The sequence below is a fragment of the Lissotriton helveticus genome, chromosome 5_1, assembly GCF_964261635.1.
Source record: "Lissotriton helveticus chromosome 5_1, aLisHel1.1, whole genome shotgun sequence".
NCBI classification, from domain to species: domain Eukaryota; kingdom Metazoa; phylum Chordata; class Amphibia; order Caudata; family Salamandridae; genus Lissotriton; species Lissotriton helveticus.
This window is the reverse complement of record NC_136065.1, coordinates 1,425,525,147-1,425,542,463: the sequence shown is the minus strand read 5'-3', so window position 1 is coordinate 1,425,542,463 and position 17,317 is coordinate 1,425,525,147. Positions and strand designations below refer to the sequence as shown.

At 44.5% G+C, this 17,317-nt stretch overlaps 1 protein-coding gene across 3 annotated transcripts in view; it reads left to right on the top strand.

Moving 5' to 3' along the window:
- MAGI3 (membrane associated guanylate kinase, WW and PDZ domain containing 3) overlaps window positions 1–17,317 on the top strand; it is a 1,411,302-nt gene that overhangs the window by 1,297,117 nt on the left and 96,868 nt on the right. For all 3 annotated transcript variants that reach the window (XM_078644434.1, XM_078644433.1, XM_078644435.1), the window contains one exon: window positions 8,019–8,121. In XM_078644434.1, the coding sequence (XP_078500560.1) occupies window positions 8,019–8,121 (103 nt within the window). The remainder of the gene's footprint in view (window positions 1–8,018; window positions 8,122–17,317) is intronic.

The following is a 17,317-nucleotide window of genomic DNA, read 5'->3' as shown; positions in this document are numbered from 1 at the left end:
GATTCCGATCTTTCAGCCTCTATCCCGGGTTTCGGTCAAGATGACTCTGAGGCTGCTGGGCCTCATGGCCTCCTACATCCTGCTGGTCGATCATTCCAGGTGGCAAATGCAGGCTCTGCAGTGGGTGCAGCATCAGGGGAATCTGTCCGATTGCGTCCAGATCTCGGAGGGCACTGCACGACCATTGCAGTGGTGGCTCACGAACCAGGATTGGGTCAACGGCAGATCCCTCTCTCTTCCCCAACCAGAACACACAGTGGTGACAGACTCATCCCTTCTGGGATGGGTAGCCATATGGGAGAGGCAGAGATCAGAGACCTTTGGTCTCTGGCAGAGTCCGAGCTTCATATCAACCTTCTGGAGCTCCTGGCGATCCGTCTTGCACTAAAGGCACTCCTTCCCTCTGTCTGGGGAAGGGTAGTGCAGGTGTTTATGGACAACACTACAGCCATGCGGTACTGCAACAAGGTGTGGTGGTCTCGTGGACCCTATGTCAAGAGGCCCCTCCGTCTCCGGACATGGCTGGAACATCAGGGCATATCCCTGGTGGTTCAACAACTGGCGGGTTCACTGAACACCAGGGCGGACGAACTCAACCGCAGGTGCACGATGGATCACGAATGGCGTCTTCACTCGGAGGTGGCGCCAGGTCTCTTTCAACAGTGGGGAGAGCCTTGGTTAGATCTATTCGCCACTGAAGAGAACGTGCAATGTCAGCAATTCTGCACGTTGGAATTTCCATGGCAGCATTGGCTAGGCGGCGCTTTTCGTCGCCAGTGGAGTTGCTATCTTCTTAATGCCATTCCACCTATACCTCTTCTACCCAGAGTGCTGAAGAAGATCAAGTGCGACCGTGCATAAGTAATTCTTGTGGCTCTTGACTGGGCACGAAGTGTCTGGTATCCCGAGTTGCTCAACATGGCCAAAAATCCCCCGATCGGACAGCCTCTTCGGGTGGATCTTCTGTCGCAGCAGCAAGGGACGGTCCTGCACCCGAACCTGCCTAGCCTCCACCTCCTTGCGTGGAGATTGAGCGATGGCAGTTGACGTCCTTTGACTTGCCTCCCAAAATCTGTGATGTAATCTTGACAGCCAGGCGTCCCTCCACCTAGACGGTATATTCCTGCAGATGGAATACGTTTGTGGCATGGTGCACAGCAAAGGCAGTGAATCCCCTTTCTACCCCTCTTTCAGACGTTCTCTTATTCCTCCTTTCTTTGGCCCAGCAGGGCTCTGCTCTGCTGTTAGAGGCTACCTCTCTGGCATGTCAGCCTTTCTCAGGCTTCCTGATCAGCCTTCTCTTTTCAAGTCTCCTGTTGTAAATAGATTTCTTAAGGGCATTACTCATCTATTTCCTCCTGTTCCCTTCATAATGCCTCGGTTTGACTTGAACTTGGTGCAAACCTATCTTATGTGCGCTCTCTTTGAGCCGCTACATAACTGTCCTCTCAGACTCTTAACTCTAAAAACTGCTTTTCTGGTGGCCATCACCTCTACTCGCAGGGTGAGTGAGCTACACGCTCTGTCTTCCAAAGCTCCTTTTCTGGCTGTTCATCCGGACAAGGTCGTCCTCAGAACTCAACCTTCCTTTCTTCTAAAGGTGGTCACTTCTTTTCATATTGGCCAATCCATCACTTTGCCCACCTTCTTTCCGCCTCCGCATCCTTCAAAAGAGGAAGAGAGGCTCCACCTTCTGGATCCAAAATGTGCGCTCTCCTTCTATTTGAATCGCACCAAACAATTCCGAGTGGACGACCAGCTCTTTGTCGGTTACATGGGCGCTAAGAATGGTCGGGTTGTGCACAAATGGACTATCTCCAAGTGGGTCGTTCTGTGCCTCAAAGCCTGTTACTCTTTGGCTAAGAAGGAGCCTCCAGTGGAGCTGTGTGCCCATTCTACAACGGAGACGGCAGCTGCTACTGCTTTGGGACGGGGACACCTCCTACATGACATCTGTCAGGCAGCTACGTGGGCATCACTGCACATGTTTACAATACACTACTGCCTGGACAGCCAAGTCCGGAGGGAGGGCTTCTTCGGTTGTTCAGTTCTCCAGGACTTCGCTCATGACTTTTATATGCAGAGTATCTGTGCTCGCTGTGCAACACTGCATAAAACCCCAGCTTGAATAATGAAACACACGCGAGGCCCCTCGCTTTCCTCATTTGAAACTTTGTGGCGTGTAGTTATTCTTTTAACCAGTTATGACTTTTTATGAGGGTACCTAAACATTAACCTCTAAGATACCTGTTCCAGGGACTCAGCACTGCAAGTTCTATTTTTTCTCAAAACAAGTTAGCTTATTGTGTTATTTCGTTACAAAGATTCAGTAGTCTATCCTTTATCCTGTACATTAGCTGCTGTCTTAGAATTATGTCGCGGTCTGCACAAAGTGTTTTGCTGAAAAAGAGGGTGAAATTTACCTGAGCCTACCCATACTAACCTTTGGACCTAGACTCATTTTCTGACTTCGTAGAACTTTGGTGCTTAGTGCAGAGCAGAATGAGTTCATATTAACACAACATATAATAACACTCACCTATTTGAAAGACATCCTGGTGTTGTCATACTGCTGCAGGTGTTGCCTCACCCTCCCTAGACATCACCAAAGTGGTCTCTTCACGAGCTCTGCCAACGTCGCCATTTTAGAATGACTGAAGCTCTTGCTTTCACATTCAGCTGCAGAGCATCTCACTAGTTGTATAGTCCAGGCTAATATTGATTGTGAATACAAGCTGCAAAACAGCCTCCTGCTATTGGAGCAAGCAGATAGACTAAAAGCTTGGGTGTATAGCAAGACTGTGCTGTGCTTCCATTAACATGTCAGCCATGCATCAGTCTCTCACGGCTGACCGAATGTGGCAAGATGACGGGATAATTCGTTTTTTGTCATGTCTTTCGTTAGCAAAGTATCATGCACGCAACACAGAATCACTAGTAGTTAGTTCGACCAGTTTTGAATAGGGGGTCTTTATATATTTTCAGAAAAGCGTGAAATAAAGTCAGCATGGGTGACAGCCATGTTTGATTTGTTCCAGAGCTTTCATGCCTCTTGAAGCCCCATCTCTGAATTTAGACTCTCATCTTCTGCAGTGAACAATATTCAAATTTTTTCGTGCAATATGATATTTATATTTTCTAGATTTATGTCTCTCGTAAAAAAAAAGTATTTCAAGTGCTCATCTTTTTATGGTTGCTTGCTTTCTTCCATAAGCCTTGTGCTCTTGAAGTTTGGTTCTGACGGGTTGTCATCCTGCATGTTGAACAATTCGTATTTTTCAACAAAACGCAAGTTGCACCTGAATCTGGATTCTGAGTTGTGGTGGAAACACCATGAAATCAATGTTGCCCTGAAAGACATTCTGCCAAGTAGCGCCTTATTATTGGGAGGAAATCCCTCGCCTGGAAATTACTACACACTTAAGTTTCAGTAATTGCAGTGTGTGTGATTTTGTACCCGATTTTATTGTCACTCGGAATAAGCACCTTTGTAGAAAAGCTAGATAAACTCCCCCTTTACTGTTAACACCAAACAACTCTGCTGCAAAAAGATCCGAATTAGTACTTTTATTCCCTCATTGTTCTTTCTGTGTGGTCATTTTTACAGTCAATAGTCCACGTGCCCATACTTTCACATAATTGGAATAAATGTATCCAGAAGGGGACACTTTAAATAAGTTTTACTTTTAGTTCAATTATGGGAGTCTTGATCGTTCTTGACTTGGGAATTTACTGAATTAGTAAAGACCATGCTATTTGTTAATTTAAAAAAGCAAATTGTACTGCAATTTAAAAGTCTGATATTGAAGAAACTGTAAACTTTGTGAAGTTTGGGAACCTTTTCACAATCTTTCCTATGAACGAAATTTCCCCTAAAAAAACAAGCATTTACAATGCAACGGTCTTGCCTTTGCATAAAATTTGAGCTATTGGCATTGTAAATGACAACATTTTTATTTATGTGTTGATTTTGAAAACTGGTAAATAAATGGCATTGTCATTTACAATTCCAATAGCTTAATCTCTCGCAAATGCGAGACCTATGCATTTGCAATGCAATAGGTCGTGTATTTACGCGAGTTTGAGCTATTGACATTGCAAATAACAATGCATTTTGTTTTTGTTTAAAAAAGCAAAACGTAAATAAAAGGTGGCACATACATATATATATATAAATGCATAGGCATATATATATATATATATTCCACAAAACCGCCGTCTCAATCAGTTATAAAGACAACAAGTCGAGGCCCAAACTGCTTTTCGAAGTGAAATTTATTCGACGATTACACCCAACACGAGCAAGCGGCTGAGGCTGCGAAACGCGTTGGGTGTAATCGTCGAATAAATTTCACTTCGAAAAGCAGTTTGGGCCTCGACTTGTTGTCTTTATAACTGATTGAGACGGCGGTTTTGTGGAATTACTTGGGGTAAGACGAAACCCCGTCGAGGCCCGCCATGAGAAGAGGCGCGGGCTTATCTTCGTCAAATTGATTGATATATATATACACACACACATACATATATATGTGTGCGCGTAGAGGTAGTGAAAGGTAGAGAGGAAGAGAGTAGAGAGTGAGTAGTAGAGAGTAGAGTGTGAGTAGTAGAGGGTAGAGAGTGAGTAGTAGAGTAGTACAAAGTGAGTAGAGAGTAGTAGAGGGTGAGTAGTAGAGGGTGAGTAGTAGAGGGTGAGTAGTAGAGGGTGAGTAGTAGAAAGTGAGTAGTAGATAGAGTGGATAGTACAGAGTAGTAGAGAATGAGTAGAGCGTGGTTGAGAGTAGTAGAGTGAGCGGAGAGTAGTACAGTAGTAGAGAGTAGTAGAGAGTGAGTAGTAAAGAGAATTAGAGTATTAGAAAGTAGTAGAGAGTGAGTAGTAGAGAGTCAGTAGTAGTCAGTAGTAGAGAGTGAGTAGTAGAGAGTGAGTAGTAGAGCGTGAGTAGTAGAGCGTGAGTAGTAGAGCGTGAGTAGTAGAGAGTGAGTAGTAGAGAGTAGTATACACGTACGAGCTTCTGCAACTCACGCCCTTGGAGGTCTGGTGGCTGTGGGGACTATTACGCCCACTGCAGGGACCTGTGTGCCACGTAATGGTCACATGTTCAAATCCCAACAGACCCTCTCAGCCTTTCATCCTTTTGGAGGTCGATAAAATGAGTACCACTGAGGGGGGGTAACAAACATCCATTATTTAGCACCCATGTGTGAACGCGCGCTTTACAAAGACACGTTCTGTTATCTCCGAGCGCTACACGGTCTGTAACAGACAGGTTTGTCATAAGGGTCCCTCTGCAGTATGGTGGTATGTAAGCTTCTCAAGGATATATATGTACATCACGTTTTACCCATTGGTAACCACCTGACAGATCAGATTTTGCGCACCAGACTGATTAACCCAGCAGAAGCTACAGGATTTATTAAAGACGGGGTGGGTGGGTTGAAATGAGAACGCGGCGGGGGCTGGCCTTTTCATTTCCGTGCAGCACGCGGGTGTCCCGTGTTTTAATTCCCTGCTTTGGTGGAGAAGGAATGCAGGGCTGGTCTGTTCAATCTGGAACCCCGCTTGTGGGGGGTCCAACTCCTCTGGGCCCCCCAAATCACACACCGCTGGAGAGACCCGGTTGCGGGATAGGAATCCAATATTCTAGCTTTTAATAAAGTCAGGTGTGGGGGAGGAGTACTTAATCACAGACACAGCTTGCGGCCCCGCCACCCCCTTTCAGAACTGTGCCAGACCTCTCCGCTAGGGACCTCTAAAGAAATATATTGAAAGTTTACAATACACATTTGTACTGTACTGTTCTCCCTTGATGTCAGCTTGATTTTCCGCCCTGTGAACTGAACCCAGCAGATCCAACACATGTCGCTTTTTCCGCAGCTCAAGCAGACCCCACACAGGAAGGTTCACTCGATGACGATCTTGCTAGAAGTGGCCTGATCGACGGTTGGATATTTGACACTGGTATAAAACCATCGCTTCTGGATCCTGTTAATGGGAATGCTGAGTGTGGTTGGTGTCCACGCCTGGTACAAGAGTCTCACAAGTTCAGCAGCTCTGTTACCTTCCAATAGTTAATCATCATCTTGACAGGAGCTCTTTAAATTTGCCTTTTAACCAAATTCTTCAAGTCTGAGTAGAAACACCTGTCTTGTCCCATCCTTTCACTGTGCCTAAATATATTACATTAAAATCTTTAAAAGCTATTGCTAGATTACATTAAAACCTTTAAAAGCTATTGCTAGATATATAGTGGTATGTTATTGTTTTTGTAACATAACCTATCATTTCCTTGTTCTCTAAAGGTACTATCAAGACTGCAATAAGCTACTGTTACGTATGTTATGTATGTAGCATAATATGCCACACACGCTATTTGTAGAAACGTGAATGTTGCCTCCAGATTTCAGTTTCGAGTCTTGACCAAAACCACTTTGCCATTCATCCTTCAGAGGTCGGTAAAAGAGTACCGTTTACATGAGTCAGCAACTCTTGTTGAGACATTACAAGAGAGTGCCAGTGATGCCATACATGAATGATTTACTTATTTACACATTCACCAGGCGCCCCGGTTTTGTCGCGACAAACTCAGGAAGTGTCAGAAAATTAAGCAGAAGCTATGGTTTTTCGAGAGGGCCGACTGGACTTAAAAGGAGGCCAGTCTTTATGTGATCCATTGGAGGATTAGTTGGCATCCATTATCAGGAAGTCATTTAATTAACAAAGATGATTGTGTTTGTAATAGATTGTTTTTTTGGGCGGGGGTGGGGGGAGAGTTTTATATAGCGCAAACTCGACCAGAGGTATCAGAGCGCTTTACATGAGCACCAGTTGGGCTACAGATGTGTTAGATGTAAAAGTTGTATTCAATTCAAACATTTCACAAAAATATTCACAGGTTTCACGCAGACCCACCGAGCTACCTGCCAGGCTGGTGCTCGCGCTCGACTCATCTTGAAATGAATCGCATTTCCGCTCAGATCTGTGCCCGGGGCCAGCTCTTGAATGTACCACTGTAAATATGTCAGGGTATTTTAATAAATGTAAACAATAAATTAAACTGATTTCTTCTAAGCAGAAAATGACTCGCCTGAGATCAGAGCTGATATTACTTCTCATTTTAAGTACAAGACGGACGGTAGAAGTGCGATTCTGACATCTGAGCAGCCGCCGCGGTGCCTAGGCTGCATTATTTGAAGACTGCTGGTTAATTTCCGTTCTCCCACAAACGCCCTCTTTCCAGTGGCAGAAACGAAAGGCAATGTATGCCGAATTTTGGCAAATGTAGGAAAACCAGTTCTTGTGGCGTTCGATCTAGTTTGGAGAGCTTGGACACAAGTTCCCCCTCTGTACCTGGGCCGGGCTGCGCTGTGTGGAGAGGAGGCAGAGTCTGCTCACGCTGCCTGCAAGCGCCAGTTGGCCCTCTGATTGGTTAATAAGGAACACCAATCAGAGAGCTGACTTGAGCGTGCAGGCAGCGTGATGAGGGGCTGCTCTCTGCCGATGACGTCAGGGAGAGAAAGAACACCAAAAACACCCCCCCGAATCCCACCTTGAACTGAGTGACGCCCCTCTCCTCCAATGGCTGGCCTCTGTTTAGGAAGCCAGCCAATGGAGAAGAGGGGCGGGTTCAAGCCCCCACACTGTCAACATAAGATCTCTCCCTGCGACTGCGGAAGCGCAGCCTACGCAGGTCTCGACCTAAAAAGGTTTGTGGGAGCATTAACAAACATTTTCCTATGTGGGTTCTCTTTTTCTCTCTGTTTGCTTTCCATGTGAGTTCTACTTTTTGCACATTTTTATTTTTTATTTTGCAAATTTCATTTTAATGTGTAGGCGTGAGGTTCCTCCATATTGCATAGACCTAATTAAGGGATTTTTGATAGAGACATCTCAGAATCCTTCATAGACATAGATGGAAGCCTGTGTCCCACTTTGAGAACCTCTGCATTACATTTGCTCAAAAAACTCAATTTCAGTGATAAATTCCATTGTGATTTAACATTATTGTCTTTTGCTTTAATAGAACACCGTGGGCCTCCTTCTGGAACAAACTCAGCCAAGCAAAGTCCAGCCCCACAGCACAGGCCTATGGGCCAAGCACAAGTGAACTACGGAACCTTGGAAAGGTGCGTATGTTTCTGCTAGACTAGATCATCAAATTGTGTCAGATATATAGGGTTAACTTCTCTTGCACTTTTTGGAAAATATATACACATGATGGGGTCGGGTAGAAGGTGTCCCTTACTTTGGAAGTTAATTGTAAACTAATGGTTCTAAAGAAATTGTCTTGGGGTCAATAGTAGTTGTACTGTAGTAGGAATATGAGTGGCATCAGTAGTTTTACCTCTAGATTGAGAACTAGTAGTCGTACAAGTAGTTGAGGACCTGTCACAATAATAGTTAAGTGGTGTGACCCATAGTAATGGTGCAAATAGTAGTGATAACAGTAAAAATTGTATTTAAAGTAGTCGTATTAGTAGCAGAACTAGGCTCACTACTTCTGGTAGTAATTTATTGGGATATGGAATAAAGGTATTACTAGTGGGAATTGAGTTGCATTGAATTTATAAGGCTGTTACCCAGAGGCATTCTAAGGGAGAGAGGCTTTAATAAGTGAAATTATTCCAGGTTAAAAAAGCACTTTTTTAACCATCTACCTGAACACCGGCGGTTATGGTGTATTTCTGCTGAAGGGAGGTAGTATTTCTGTATATGTCAGGCACATGAGAAAAAGAGCATTCACCTAAGGTTCTTTGAATGTATGATACAATGCTAGGGAAAAGTGTTCTTCTGTTGAGGTGAAGACACACTACTGCATTGGGTACACAGCATCATCACTGCTGGATGATGTGGACGCTGTCCCTCAAGGATAGGGGCTTGCATCACCTGTCACTATCGCGTCACTTCATCTGCTGGCAGCGGCTTCACCTACTTTCTCCAGTCTGGTGGGTTGTCTTGGCAACCTAGAGCAGGGAATGGAGGTGCAGCACCAGGCATTGGAGCGCATCACCAGTCTACTGCAAGAGGAGCCAGTCCGGAGCAGCCGTAGCACAGCATCTTCTCCAGACCCCACATCACAGTGGCAGGCACGGTCAGCGTAGCAATCCATTGACTTCCATCATTGCCCCGTAGCTCGCGCTGCTGCTCAGCCTGCCAGCATGGTGACCGCGGTGGGTGATGTGTCCCGACCAGTGCAAGAGCAGACCCTGCAGGCACATCGGCACCAGCAGCTGGATGGCCGACCACAAATACAGCGGTAACAGTAAGAGGCAGCAGTAACAAGTAATAGTACCAGTGGTGGTAGTACTTGTATTTGCACCTGGTATTCTAATAACACTATTAGCAGTACTACCAGTCAAAATCTGTAACATAGCTGAAACAGCTATTACCTTTTGTAGCATGCTCCGCAATAATATTGAAAAATGAAGTAATAACAGCGCCAGTAGATAGCTGTAAGATTTTGTAAATCCGTAGCTCTCTCAGTATCTTGGAATTCATGATCTGCTCCATCCTTGCCAGTCCGGCTTTAGACTAAATTTCAGTGCAGAGACAGCGCTGATGGAAGTCCTAAACATATTGAAGGCACCTTGGACCCTTGAGGAAGGCCATTCTGATTGTTACAGCTGTCAGCGGCCTTTGATATGGTCCCTCGCTCCGGGCTTCTAGCACGCCTCCAATATATCCAGATAGGTGGACTGTCCTAAACTAGCCTCCTTTCTGAAGGATTGAGGATAGGAAATAAGGATCTCTCCTTTTTCCTCAAGAGCATATGAGCTGACAGTGTGAGTGCTACATGGCTCGCCTTGATCCCCTCATTGTTCAGTGTGTACCTCACTCCTTTAGCCCAGCTGGCAGGGGCTTTGGTGACAAAGGTGATTACATACGCCAATGACACCCAGCTGCTGTTCACATGTGGGAGGGGAGAGGAGATTGTGTGAAAGTCTATTAAAACCTGCCTTTCATTGGTTTTTCACTGGATGAACACCCATCAAGTATAATGTAATGCAGAAAAGACCGAAATATTAGTCTTCGGTTCCAATGCCTCGGATGCATGGCAAACTGTGTGGCCTAAAGATGCCCCACCTGCAGGCCCTCGGGGAGCGAGGGATAGTTAAGAACCTGGGCGTTAAATTTGACCACTCCCTCTCATTTCAACCATAAATCAGGATTTCCCTTCTTTCTCTGCAAATAAGGCAGGCAGTTAGGCACTCATACCCTCCAGGCTGGATTATGGAAATGCCCTATACCTGGGACTTCCGGACCATCTGCTCCACAACCTTCAGGTCTTCCAGAATATAGCCACCCGCATTCTCCTCAGCCTACCTCCAAGAACACATGTCCTCGCAACTGCATGCCCTTCATTGGCTTCCAATAAAGAAGAGACATTTCTTCAAAACGTTAGTTTTGGTTCATAAAGCACTGCCCCATAAAGGTGCACGTTATCTTGGGGCCAGAATCAGTTTCTATGCTTTCTCTAGAAACCTGCGGTCAGTCAATCGCCTTCTTGCATGGCTTCCTAAGATTCGCCACTTAAGAACAGGTGGATGGACCTTCTACTATCTTGGACCAATGGCATAGAATAAACTCCCTCTTGAGCTACGCTCAGTAATTGTTACCTCATTGTGGAAGGAAAGATTGAAGGCCTGGCTCTTCCTGCAAGAGTAAATGATCTCACTGCACTCTGTAGATGACCAAAATGAACAGCACATGGATACTGCAGGGAATAGCTGTTCGCTTTACAAGTCGCATTCATTCAGTAGACCAAGTGGCAGCTTTAAAATCACACTAGCAGGTATTAGTAGCAGGTATGGAGCACTATGATCAGAAGAGACGACATTCACTATTGATTGTTACATTGTTCGAAATACTGAATTTTATGTTTTGTGTCCCTTTTTTTAAAAAGTAGATTGATTGTGACACTTAAATTGACTTAGGTTTTCTGATGACATTGGCTCTGGGTTTGACAGAAGATTCATTTGGATCCTACAAAATAACAGAACCATTCCTACTACTGTTTATTCCTCATTGAAGGAAACAAACATCCCAACAAAATCTGTGTTATTTATTTTGGGTTGTTAGCTGCAAGAGGGGTGATCGGTCAGCCTTGCCCAGCCCTAGGAATAATTAGAGGAGCTTGACAGGATTGTTTGAAAGGCAAACTCCGAGTACTATTGCTAACTTAAAATAATTGAAGAATGTCAGAATGTCATTAATTGCTAGCCTGATTGAGCATGCCCTTTTTTAGGGTATTTAGTGAAGGCGTAAGTAATAGTTGACCGGATGGTGAAATAGCAATCGGAAGCATTTCTCCTTGGCACAGCGGCTATCACTTTAGATTTACACTAGTCCTGATTCATGGAAGGTGGCGAAAATGGATGCCACCTCCACTTGCCTCTGGTGTCGGATGAGGGGGACCGTGTGGGTTGTTCCTCTGTAGGCTTCCTGCTTCTGCCAAGGAGTTCTTTCCTCCTAGTTTGGTACATGCAGACACTTCCCGGGATCACAACACAAAGGTTCCTGGGGTGAGGGCATCTGATGTGCTTTAGTGAATCAACTCTTGCTCATGCCTTCGTGTGAAGCATCATGCGGAGAGATGTGTCTGCAGATGAAGATCGCTGTTCTCAGCAGCACTGGTGCAGTCGTTGTCTTCTACACGATTTGAGTGGATGAATGATGTGTAAACAGCTCCATGCGTGCCAGTACGTCAGCTCCATATTACTAGTCAATCATAATACAAGAATGTCTGCATTTTAGGACTATTAATGACTCCCGTTTGAGCAGGGACGACTCGTAGGATTCCCTTCTCTTGGTTCGGTCTGGATTCATTCACAAACTAACTCCTCGTGCAGGAAGCACATGGATGTTGAGGTTTGCTTTTTACAGGCACTTCTCATAGGAGGTTGCGGAGGAGTGCTGAGCCGACTGAAGTCTTGCAAGCTAGCGAGTACGAAGAGCGTTGCAGTCCTTCACGGATTATGACAGGTCTCTAGTCTGAGGAAGAAGGAGAGACTGAGGTTTACCCAGCACTGGCTGAACCAGAATACAGAGTGTGAAACCCATGACACCAAGGAGGGCCTTTCAGTGCTTCTGCCGGTTCCCCGGGACACTATCCGAAAAAGGAACTTTACGAATTGAGGGCAGTTTTCAGGACTAATTACTAAAGCCCTAATTTGGTTGTAATGCCCTATGCTCATGTATTGTATTGATGTCTGTCATCTTTCTGTCAGAAGACTTTTTAACTCGAGGCTTGATCAGAATGTCTTTCTCGTTCGACTACATCTTGCTGAAGACAATAATATCCATTTAGTATGTTACTCCTAACAGATCACTTACATCCTGATGTATGGACTAATATCTGGTACCCGCTGTCACTGTACACTATTCCACAGTGTTTTTAACCCGGACTACAATCCTAGAAAACAGGATATATATATATATATATATATCATCTATGTACATGCAAAAACAAAAGCCTTAAGGGCAAGAAAACACTACCAGGGAAAGAGCATTAGAGTTGTGTATTTTGTCAGAGTTTGATACTGTCCTGGCTTTGGCTACTTCGTGCATATATTGGGCTACAGTAGTGAATGCTGTGCTAGCGTGGCTCCTTTCTGTGTCCGCTGTTAGTTCAGCCGGGGTTGTTGGATGAAGCATCCGCGGTTGACACTACAGTTGAAGGATCTCGTCACCATGTTCTGGCCTGAGGGCTGTTTCTGTTTGAAAGTGTAGGAAGAAGGTGGTGTATCTCACAGGTAGCAGCTGCTCACGAACATTCATTGATATGGGTCCTTTTCTTCCGTCTTCTGGTTGTCCCTGTCACACTGCTGGTAGTGGTGCTTGTTGAGATGCTGCTCGTCAAGGCCAGTAAATATAATAAAATCTGTGTCCCGACCCTCTGTAATAGCCTGCATGGGAATTGTGGGCCTCCTCGCTAGTTTACCCCTCAGGCTTACACCTATTGGTCAGCCATTTTCCTTTCTACTTGTTAAAGTATTAATATCATGGGGAGTACACGGCACGTGCCAGTGGGTATCGCGCGTTGGCCGGTATCGCAGCAGTGGATGAATGTCTTTAGTTTAACAGCTCCTCGAAAAACCTGCAATAAAAGTTGCAGTGAGACATAGGCATGATAAAGTGAGATGTCATGCATTATGCGCATCTCATCAGCACTGCACGTGTATGAGGTAATTTGAAGAATATCTCATCTCTTGATTGGATAAATACAACTATCAATTTACATTTGATCCGATTGCCAGATGCTTGAAGCAGTTGATGTGTCATCTCAGAAAAGTGCCCTAATCAATTGGTGGGTTTTTAATTATGATGTTCAGGAATGAAGGTTGCAAATAATTTCCGTTGTTTCTGTGCCAGGCTTGGTTGTCAACTATGACATACTTTTTATTGAGGCCTCATTTCAAAGCCATCCACCGCTGGCCCATGGAATGGAAACAAGTACGGCCGAAGGACATTGTAACAGCCAGGTGTACCTAACTGAAACACCCAGAGATGCTGGGAGAGTGCGTGGATCCCCCGAGGCTGCTTTGACAGAGTAAGACAGGGAGGAGAGAGGCCGGTTTTGTATCTTCTGCTGCATAGAATCATTCCGTTCGGTGTGATCCGTTTGCAGTGCATGCCATGAAAGTTCCTGCAGTGCTGAGAACAGGAAGGGTGTATGACTCATTGAAACATACCCGCTAGTGATTTTGTTAAAGATAGGACATTGTTTGAACGTTAAACGTGGTTACTTTCCTGATAATCACTTGTCTAAAGTGTCTAGTGGAAGACCGTGTCTGATGGCGTTGCGTGAGATAGCGGTGGCAAACGTGTGCGTGCTTTTTTCACGCCCTGTACCTTGATAGTTTAGTGAAGTTCTCTTTTTTAGAGTACTGCAGCGCCCCCAAGAGCCTCTTTTGTGACTCTCACAATATAGCAGTGCACATGCTATATTAGTATTGCAAGTCTGTAGCACTATGCCGCACGTTTGCAATGACAATAGATTACTAGTAGGCTACAACCAAAGTGAGGTCACAACCAACCAGTGTAGGCCAAGGAACCCAAGGGCATAGGCAGTCCAAACAGAAAAAAAATAGCTATAGAATGCTTTAGGTTTAGTAGCGAAGATTTTCAATCCACCCTCAACATCCTAAAGTGATTGCTTAGGATTCCGCTTTCTGGCCAGACCTTGAAGCATTCTGTTAGTGTAAACAATCATTGGTGAGCAGTTAGCACGTGTGATGTTTACATTATTGAATTTGCAAACACATGCAATATGCTAAAAAAAATCTTCAAATGTATTTAAAAAAATATAACATGGGGTGGCCCAGCGCCCCAGGCTGTCACTTTTTTTCAGGCCGCAGTGTACATGTGATCTGGAAAAAATGTTGTTGCGTGAGACAGTCAGTTGATGAAGTGGGCTGACCCTTTGCCATATGGTATATTCTGTGGTGGACAAAAATAAAATGTTAATGACAGTTGAACAGACCAATGGGTGAAGAGGACTGCCGAAATTGTATTATATTAGTAACCAGTGTAATCCTTTTCTGGACAGCGCACATCTGAGACAGCTCAAATCCCATTCTCCACCTCTCCCACCAAGGTGGGTGGAGAAGGAGGAGGTAGACGGCTACTTGTGTTCTTCGTCAAGGAGCATCAGTCCTAAAATAAACGACAAATCAAATTATGGAAGAGACTGCAGTGCATTATACACAATAATGGCTGGTGCCATATTGCCACATATAAAATGTTCTTAAAGGCTGAGTGTTCGGAGGACAGATATTCCTTATGTTCTAAAGGCTGCATAGAGGTTTATCAGCAAAGAGTTGGGTCCTTTTCCTTGTTTGTTCGCACATGACAGATCTGAGCACTCATTACTGCAGTGTGCTCCTCCTCTGTATGCCATAGTCCGAATGCCACCATGTTCACAAAGATCACTTCAGTTCCAGTCCGTGGCATTTACCATTTACCTTTGGATTAATCTATGTTGTTTATACGATTTGTAAAACGCTCACTTGATCACGAAGCACAGGTGTGCCGGAGGAGAGGGAGTGCAGGCGCACAAATGTAAATGTAAATCCAGTATTTGTAAAGCGCACAGCTATTCGGAGGCATCCCGGCGCTGGGGGCCATTGGGAAGATTAAGCGAGCTATTGCCCAGAGTCACATGGTGGTGGGCAGACCCCTGCCGCTGGAGCTGGGGATCGAACCATGAGCCCCAGCATCCGGTATCAGTCGCCCTGGCCAGCTGCGCCACACCTCTTCCCTCATGCTGGAGGAGCCGAGACGTTACTGGGACCCGGAGACTGAGTTTTCAGCTTCTGTCTGATTCCACTCAAGAATGAGAGTGGAAGGGAGTTCTAAAGAGTAGAGCCTGGACTGTTCAGGGATCTTTCCTCGTAACATTTGTTCCTCCTTTAATGGAGTGATCACATCTTCAGGAAGCTAATCCTTAGGCATCTTGTCAGCTGAAAGGTAGGAACACATTGGAAAGACAGGCTTAAGGGTGATAGGCAGACATCTTTGAAGTCCATTCAGTCCTTGTTAGAGAGCCACTGCAAAGATTTTCTTGCTTCCCTAATTTGCTCAGTATTGTAAGTGAAATCAGCTCCGGGAGTCAAGGTAAGTGAGAAGTAGTTTGATTTATTGAGGAATAGATAAGTTCAGAGTATCCTGCCTCAGCAACCGCCCCATCGGAATGATCGGAACCTGGAATCAAGTGGATGTAATACATGACTCCAGATTCCACATTCCACAGCCCGAGGCAAAGACAGCAATATGTACAACATATCTTCTTTTCTTAATGGACAAAAACAGAATATAATGCTACAGAATAGTGAAAGGAGCATAACAGCAAATTCATTTTGTCAACTAAGAACATTGGATGAGAATGCTATAATTATGATAGCTCAGAATAATTTAATACAAGTATGAACAGGAAATGCAGAAATACACTCTATAGTTGAAACATATAAAGATTAAAGTACTTATAGTTAATCATGTAAATTAATAAAACTAAACTAATACATCATAAAATCATCATATTTCTTGGGAGTACTACGCCGTCTTTAGGAACGAGGATCTTCTTGCATAGGCTTATTTACTCGTCCACACTCACCAGGGATGATTTTGGAATTGACAACAACTCTAGAATTATCGGATCCAGAAGCACCTTTGGGACCAGAGACATCCTTGACAACACTACTATTCCCTTTCGCAAATAAAGCAATCCTTCTGAAATTCCAATTTTGACCATTCTCTAAAACCACATGCCACTTATGTACCTCCTTAACTTTAAGTGGACCTGAAAACTTATTCACTCCAAACTCTTTCCTACCTAATTTGATCTTGACATAGTCACCAACATCAACTCTACCAACCTTCCCTTTAAAATAACTACGAGAATTCACAGAACTGGTACTTGGACTCTCAACTCCTCGAAACTTAAGCTCGGACAACCACTGAGGGACCATCTTGGTCTTGGGAACCCTACCACGCATGCGTTCAAAGGGAACCTTATTGGTAACACTATGAACAGTTGTATTGTAAGACCAAACAGCTTCTTCCACAGCACTATGAACATTATGTTGACTCTGCACAGCCAGTTGAATTACGCCTTTGATCAATCTATTCATGCGTTCCACAATACCGTTGCCCTGTGGATTGTATAAAGAGGTATACATGTGCCTAATGCCATGATTAGATAGAAATGTCTGCATGGAAGAGGAGGTCAGTTGCGTGCCATTGTCTGTCACTAATATATTGGGAAAACTTTCTTTCATAAAAATAGATTTAAGATGACTAATGACGCTTTCAGTGGTTATATTTTTCATAAACTCAACACATAACCATCGCGAACAAACATCCACTAAAACAATTGCAAAACGACAATCACCAGGCAAATAGTCCATGGGACCAATAAAGTCCAAACATACTTTGCTCCAAGGTAAATCTCCACTGCTAGCAATCGACCCTAAAGGACGTGAATCAACCTTCAACCTTTTTTTACTCTCCTTACACAATAAGCAGTCTTCAACCCATCGCCTCACATCATCATCTAGACCTGGCCACCAGAAGTTGGCCTTCAGTCGTTTGCTAGTCATACTCTGACCAAGGTGACCTTCATGGGCCAAAGTAAAAAGTCTTTTCTTAAGGGAATGTGGAGGTACAAACCGTTCTCCTCTCAAAACAAAGTCCTCAGAACTACCCACACTGAGTTCTTCTTGCACCTTCACATAACTACGCAGAGAAGGTTTAACGTCACCTTCTCGTTTCCACCCCAGACGAATAGCATTAATCAATTCTGTAAAGTCTGGGTCAGCCACAACA